Source organism: Toxotes jaculatrix, chromosome 1, assembly GCF_017976425.1.
Source record: "Toxotes jaculatrix isolate fToxJac2 chromosome 1, fToxJac2.pri, whole genome shotgun sequence".
In the NCBI taxonomy this organism is placed as follows: domain Eukaryota; kingdom Metazoa; phylum Chordata; class Actinopteri; family Toxotidae; genus Toxotes; species Toxotes jaculatrix.
Genome location: NC_054394.1, coordinates 27,701,169 through 27,707,168, shown reverse-complemented (window position 1 = coordinate 27,707,168; position 6,000 = coordinate 27,701,169). Strand labels below are relative to the sequence as shown.

Here is a 6,000-nt window from a genome sequence, read left to right as displayed (position 1 = left end):
TTCAAGTTTTTATATAAGTGGTCACTTCTGTATGCCTCCGCAGTCTAATATAACTTTTTAGAACCGTCCACGCCAACTTGTCACGCTTATGTGAATCAACACAAACTTGGTCTTTCCTGGTTTTCAGTCAGGCTTTAACAGCTTGGCCCCGCTGGTAGCCTGGTCCAGGCTGAATGCAGCCTTTTAGGAGACGGAGGGGCTGTAATTTGAGAGTAGCAGAGAGGTATTATTAGCCAAAAGCCGGAGCGCGGCACTTGAGACATCCAGATGTTGCGTTTGAGGCACCGAGTGAAGTCAGGAGTACAACTGTTTTCCACGCTGAAACTAACTTTGAATACACTGCTCTCCTGTTCACCGCCAGCGCTGACTGAAGCTGGCAGGCTCGATTAAAGGAAGAGAAGTGAGGTTGTTAAAACATTTTCACGCCAATTTTTTTTTTTTCTTTTTTATCTGTTTGGACAAAGAGGATATTGAGGAGGACGTGAAAGCTGCAACAAAGCCCCAACTAACTGCGCACTTTGGACGTTTAAACCTGATTGAAATGTTTGCGTTTCTGCGCCGGGTTGGAATTAAATAGTCCATCTTAGCTGACACTTGAGCAGAAATAAACTCTGAAATTTCCTATTTTGTGTAAGTGTGAGTGTGTGTCTGTGTGCTTTGGGGCAAGTGTGGGCATCATGGCTTTTCTTCACTTGCTCCTGTGCGCCGGGATGTTAGCGCCGCCGACGTGCGGATCCTTTTTCCGCGGACCTTTACATCCGGAGATGTCTAACGGCACTTTTCATCACTACTTCGTACCGGACGGAGACTACGAGGAAAACGACGACCCGGAGAAATGCCAGATGCTTTTCAAAATGACCGACGAGCGAAAGTGCGGTCTCGACGAGGACCAGGACGCGGTCATACGGGACGATTTCACCATCATCAAGAGGCAGATCGAGGACTCGGCCAGGGTGCTGGAGGGGATCGGGAAAAGCATCTCGTACGACCTGGACGGAGAGGACAGCTACGGGAAGTACTTGCGGAGAGAGACGGCTCAGATAAGCGAGGCGTTTACAAACTCGGAGAAATCTCTGCTGGAGCTGGAGGTGAAATTCAAGCAGAGCCAGGAGAGCGAGCTGAGGGAGGAGCACCGGCTCAACGACGACTTTCTGAACATGATAGTGCACACGCGGGACGTCCTGAAGGAGACGTTGGACATTTCTCTGGGACTGAAGGACAAACACGAGCTCCTGTCCCTGATCATCCGCAGCCACGGTACGAGACTGAGCAGACTGAAGAACGAGTACATGAAGTTCTGAGAGAAAATAGTCCCTACAAGTCTCTCCACAGTACTATCTGAGGTTTTATTTTACAGGTCCGTTATTTCCTAATAAATTATTGAAAGTTCCCTGGAAAGAACCATGTGGTTTTGTACTAATAACAGGAAAAATAGTGAGTCCTTGGTCTGCTGTGTTGAGTTTATTATTAACCTCCACATGGATGTCCACGAAAGAAATTGCCCCATTTAAAGCCCAGTGAATATTTATTACTTCTTCATTTATTACTGGAAACTTTATTCTTCATATATGATGAATTGTATGTTCAAGTGTAGACACATTTGACATGTTTATCTCTCCTGCTATTCTCTGAATAAAAGTCTCAAGCTTAGGATTGGGAAATAATTGGAAGTGTACCCACTGATTTTACCTGCAATTAGTACCAAATTACATGGTTCTGTCCCAGAAAACTTCTTAGGAGATCTTTTTGAAATAAATTGGCATTTACAGCCCGTAAAATAAAACCTTACCCCATTTTATTTTTTTTTTTAAGTTTTATGGTTGAGTGTGACCATGAGGCAGAAGCAGGGGTGAAAAATCCATATCAGGGATATAAAATCAAAGTTTAAATATCAGTTCACCGGAATTATATGATAAATAAGAAAGTGAAAGAAGTAAGTACAACCATACATTGAAAATCAGACTCTCAATTTTGTTAATTTACTGTTACTTTTTTTTTCATGAACTTTAAATAGTATAAAAAAATAAAACCAATTGTGGCATGTGCAAAGGTTTTAGAACCGTTCTAAGTCAGTACTTAGTAACTCCCACTTTGCTGTTAATCATGGGGGTGGAAATACTATATGTTGGGGTTATGTGACAACCAGTGGCATGGGAAACATTGCACAGATAGAAGGATGAATGGATTCCACAAAATGTCAGCAAATTTCAGACACAAATGTCCCTCAGTTGGCTAAGAAACTGAAAGTGAAAATAGGCTTGACCACAGCACACTGATCCAAAGCAGATCTCAAAAGCCACCTTAAACTAACACAAGCTGAAGTTTTTGGAGCCTGAGCTGAACATCAAGGATGCAGAATTGTTAAATCAAGAATAAAAACGATTCTTAGCTGACTACAAAAAGCATTCGCAAATCGTGATATCTGCCAAAGGGGGATTTTAAGTTTTAACTTCAGATTTACACTCAAGAACATTTTTAAAGTCATAAAATAAAAAGTAACAGTACATTAACATTTGAAGAAAGGATGATTTTTTAATATGTTTGTTGCTTGGGCTATATTTACTTCTTCAAATATCAACAAATATTCAAATATTCACTTCAAATATCAACAAAATAGGTATTTTGCCCAGGTTTTGTGATGTCTGTCTCCAAAGCTGGATCACCAGCCAGGCATAGAGGGCAACTGCCCCAAGGCCCCAGACCCCCCGGAGGCCCTGAAAGGTTCTACGTTCACCGTATTTCAATTGGTAACTTGGTTATTTGCAAATTATGTTACACGTCTTACATCAGGGTCTCGCTTTGTTGGCCATATTCCTAAATGAAGTGGTGCTCTGTCAAATTACCACAAACAGTTTTTTTCTACCGTACGAGTTTTGGTTTCTGGTCACATAATGAAGCTTTTATGTATAGTCTTCTGTATAGTCTGTATTTGACTGGAACTTGAGGATATCACAGTGTGCATGCTGCACAGAGCTGCTCAGAGTGCATGAGCAGATTTTTGCCCTGGGCTCATAACAGTTTAATGTGGCCATGTCTGTGTGAAATGTCTGGTACCAACCTTTGTACAGTGAAGGTGAACATAATTTTGTTTTGTGGCGCCCACAGCATTTAGTAATTACATATTTAAAAGTTCAACAGCAGTATGTCTTTCCAGAAACAATGTCAGAGCTACTCAGAATAATCCGCAGAGCATGCTGTCAACAGATTCCTGTTCAGTTTTACTGAAGAAACAGTCTCTGTGAAAGCTGTCAGCATTTTGACAACACAGTCCCAACCCAAGGTCTACTTACCATACATTTCTGGAGCCTTGGAGTGTTGTGGACAAGATTTGTGGAAAGTGATGTTTCAATTGATTTTTTAAAATATTGAATTTTTTTGTTGAGACATAGAAATCTCAGAACCTGGGCATACAAGTAATTTCAAAACCATCTTCACTGCTAAGTGAGTAAGTGTTAAGTCAATATTAAGTTAGAAAAATATATATATTAATTTGGTTGAACTTATGATATTGCCCACGAATATGAAATGAATAAAATAAAAGAAATTCCCTGTGTGTGTGTGTGTGTGTGTGTGTGTGTGTGTGTGTGTGTGTGTGTGTGTGTGTGTGTGTGTGTGTGTGTGTGTGAGTATGTATGTGTAAAACAATGGCTTCAAACATGAGTCAGCCAATCAAAAAAGTGAGAACCGGGCCTATCAGCTTTCAAAACATAAGCACTGTAGTCTCCTGTCTGACTACAGTATGAAGGGTTTTCAGAAACTCATTCAGTCCCCTGTGATAAAGAGGGTGAGTTTTGTAGAGATTTAGCAGATTCACTTGAGGACCAAGCAAAAATTTTGGACACTTTGGACAGCTTATCTGTCAGTGTCCATATTCTGTATCATAGTTCTATACTGTCCATGTGTTTGGTTTGATTTTGACCTCAAAAAGTTGGATACATAAGCTTTGGAAAACTCTTCCTATAGCAGTAAAGCAGTTGACAGAGTGAACCTCATGTAGCAGCCTGGTTGAAAGCTCCAGAACATGAGCAACTGTTATCGCTGCTCTTCTCTGATGCTCCAGATGAATGTTTCTAAGAATATAAGAATGTTTACATATGGACACCTATCTGTTGTATCTCTTGCTTTATAGGCTAGCAGACTTTGCACAATTCTGTACTATTATGGTGCTAAAGGTTGTGACATGGTTTAAAATGCAAGGCCTTTTTACTGTGCTGTACTGCACAGGCAGTATAATCTTGTACAGTGTATTATTAGAAGTAAGTAAATACTGTGAGTGCCAGTATCTTTATTACAGAACACATTAATATGTATTCAGTGTTTATATAAAGTTTTGAAATAGAGCAGCATATATCTATTGTTGTTTACCTTTAAGATATATGTGACGGATAAGACTGCAGGCAGCACTCGTGGACTCCAATGTTAAACACTAATCTGCGTAACAACATGCTTAACAGATTGTGTTGTGTCTTCCCAAATAAAGAGTTTGTGTTTGAAGTACAGAGTGGTGGCAAGAGCAAGTTTTTTTGTGGCAGAAGTGATCACTTTTAGGAGATATTCCCTAAAAAATGTTATGATATGGTCAAGAGGGGCAACTTGCCCCAAAACATTTCCACCTTTGCTGATCTCTTCTAGTAGTTAATGACATAGAAATGAGATTAAAACATTCCTTATGTTGCTAGGGATCTCCATGGAGCTGCATCCAGGAGGTCCCCGGACTCTGTGGTATTTGGCAAACCAGTAACTGCTGGGACTGCATACTGTATTGCCACGTGCTTCAAAAGCTCCCCTCCATGTTTGCTTTACAAGCTTTTTTCTGCTGTGAATTATACACAGGCAGTGGTCCCTTAATTATGAGTGCTCTGGAGGAAGAAGCTGCTTGTTGGTATTTATGAGGACCAGAGATGTAAGGTTGCTGTGTTGATGGTATTTTGAGTGTTGTGGTGGGCCATGCAAACAGCTTGTTTTTTCCTGTGTTCTACCCCAGTCCTTTTAAGGTCATGAACAGTTTGAGGATTTGAGTGAAAAGGAAATAAAATGTCACGAGTATCCACGACTCTCCATACTGTGCTGAAAAGTGCCGACTGATCTCAGTTACGTAACAATGCGAAGTACAGTAACACAGTTTCACTTGTGACTACACACAGTCTGTACATACTTTGATCCCAGAGATTACACTCATGATGAGGCACCATGAAGGACACATGATATACAGCTAGCACACACGTTCAGAACCTTTACCCTGCATTACATGTTTCCGAGAGAGGGGAAAGCCCCTGGTTTTCTCATTCACATGAACAGATTGTTGGCATCACGTAGAGGAAAAACCATATATGTAACACACAAGAGTACAGCTTTCATGAGACTTCTGCTTTAACTATTGTTCTTAGAGGAAATACATTATTCTAAGATGCATTTTATAGTGTATTTTACTTTGTGTTATCACTTAAGGTGTTGCGTAATTTCAACCTTCAACACGGGTTAACCTTTGGCATATTTAGATAAATCATTTCAGTGAATTTATGATCCAAGTTTAAGTATCATTTACAGGCTTACGTTGAACACATTCATGTGTTACCTCACCCAGAAAGACTTACTGCTGTATGTCCACTCAGTTTCCCAGATAGATTTCAGCATAAGGCTAAATACATTATCAAAATCTGCTCTATATATACACACACGCAGTTTTGATAATATAAGTTGACATCATTTTGAGTTTAAATTAAAAAAACCCATCTTGTTCTATTGACAAATGTGCATGTACACTATTATTCAACCCCCAACCTCAGTACTTGGAGGAGCATCCTTTTGTTCAGATTTCAGTAAGTGCAGACAAGTTTCTGACACTTTTCTTGTGGAATCTTTGCCCATTCTACTTGTGGAATATCTTCCAGCTCAGTAAGGTTTAATGGCTTCTGCGCAGCACCTGCATTCTTTAAATCCCACTGAAGACTTTCTGTGGGATTTAAATCTGAAGACTGAGAAGGACACTCAAGGACTGAT

The 6,000-nt window shown here is 40.2% G+C and overlaps 1 protein-coding gene across 1 annotated transcript; it reads left to right on the top strand.

Moving 5' to 3' along the window:
- The first annotated feature begins 275 nt into the window (after positions 1 to 275).
- fibinb (fin bud initiation factor b) lies at positions 276 to 4,493 on the top strand. Its single transcript, XM_041042656.1, has one exon. It carries the CDS (start codon positions 678 to 680, stop codon positions 1,299 to 1,301), a length of 624 nt encoding a protein of 207 aa, XP_040898590.1. The 5' UTR covers positions 276 to 677; the 3' UTR covers positions 1,302 to 4,493.
- Positions 4,494 to 6,000: the final 1,507 nt, after the last annotated feature.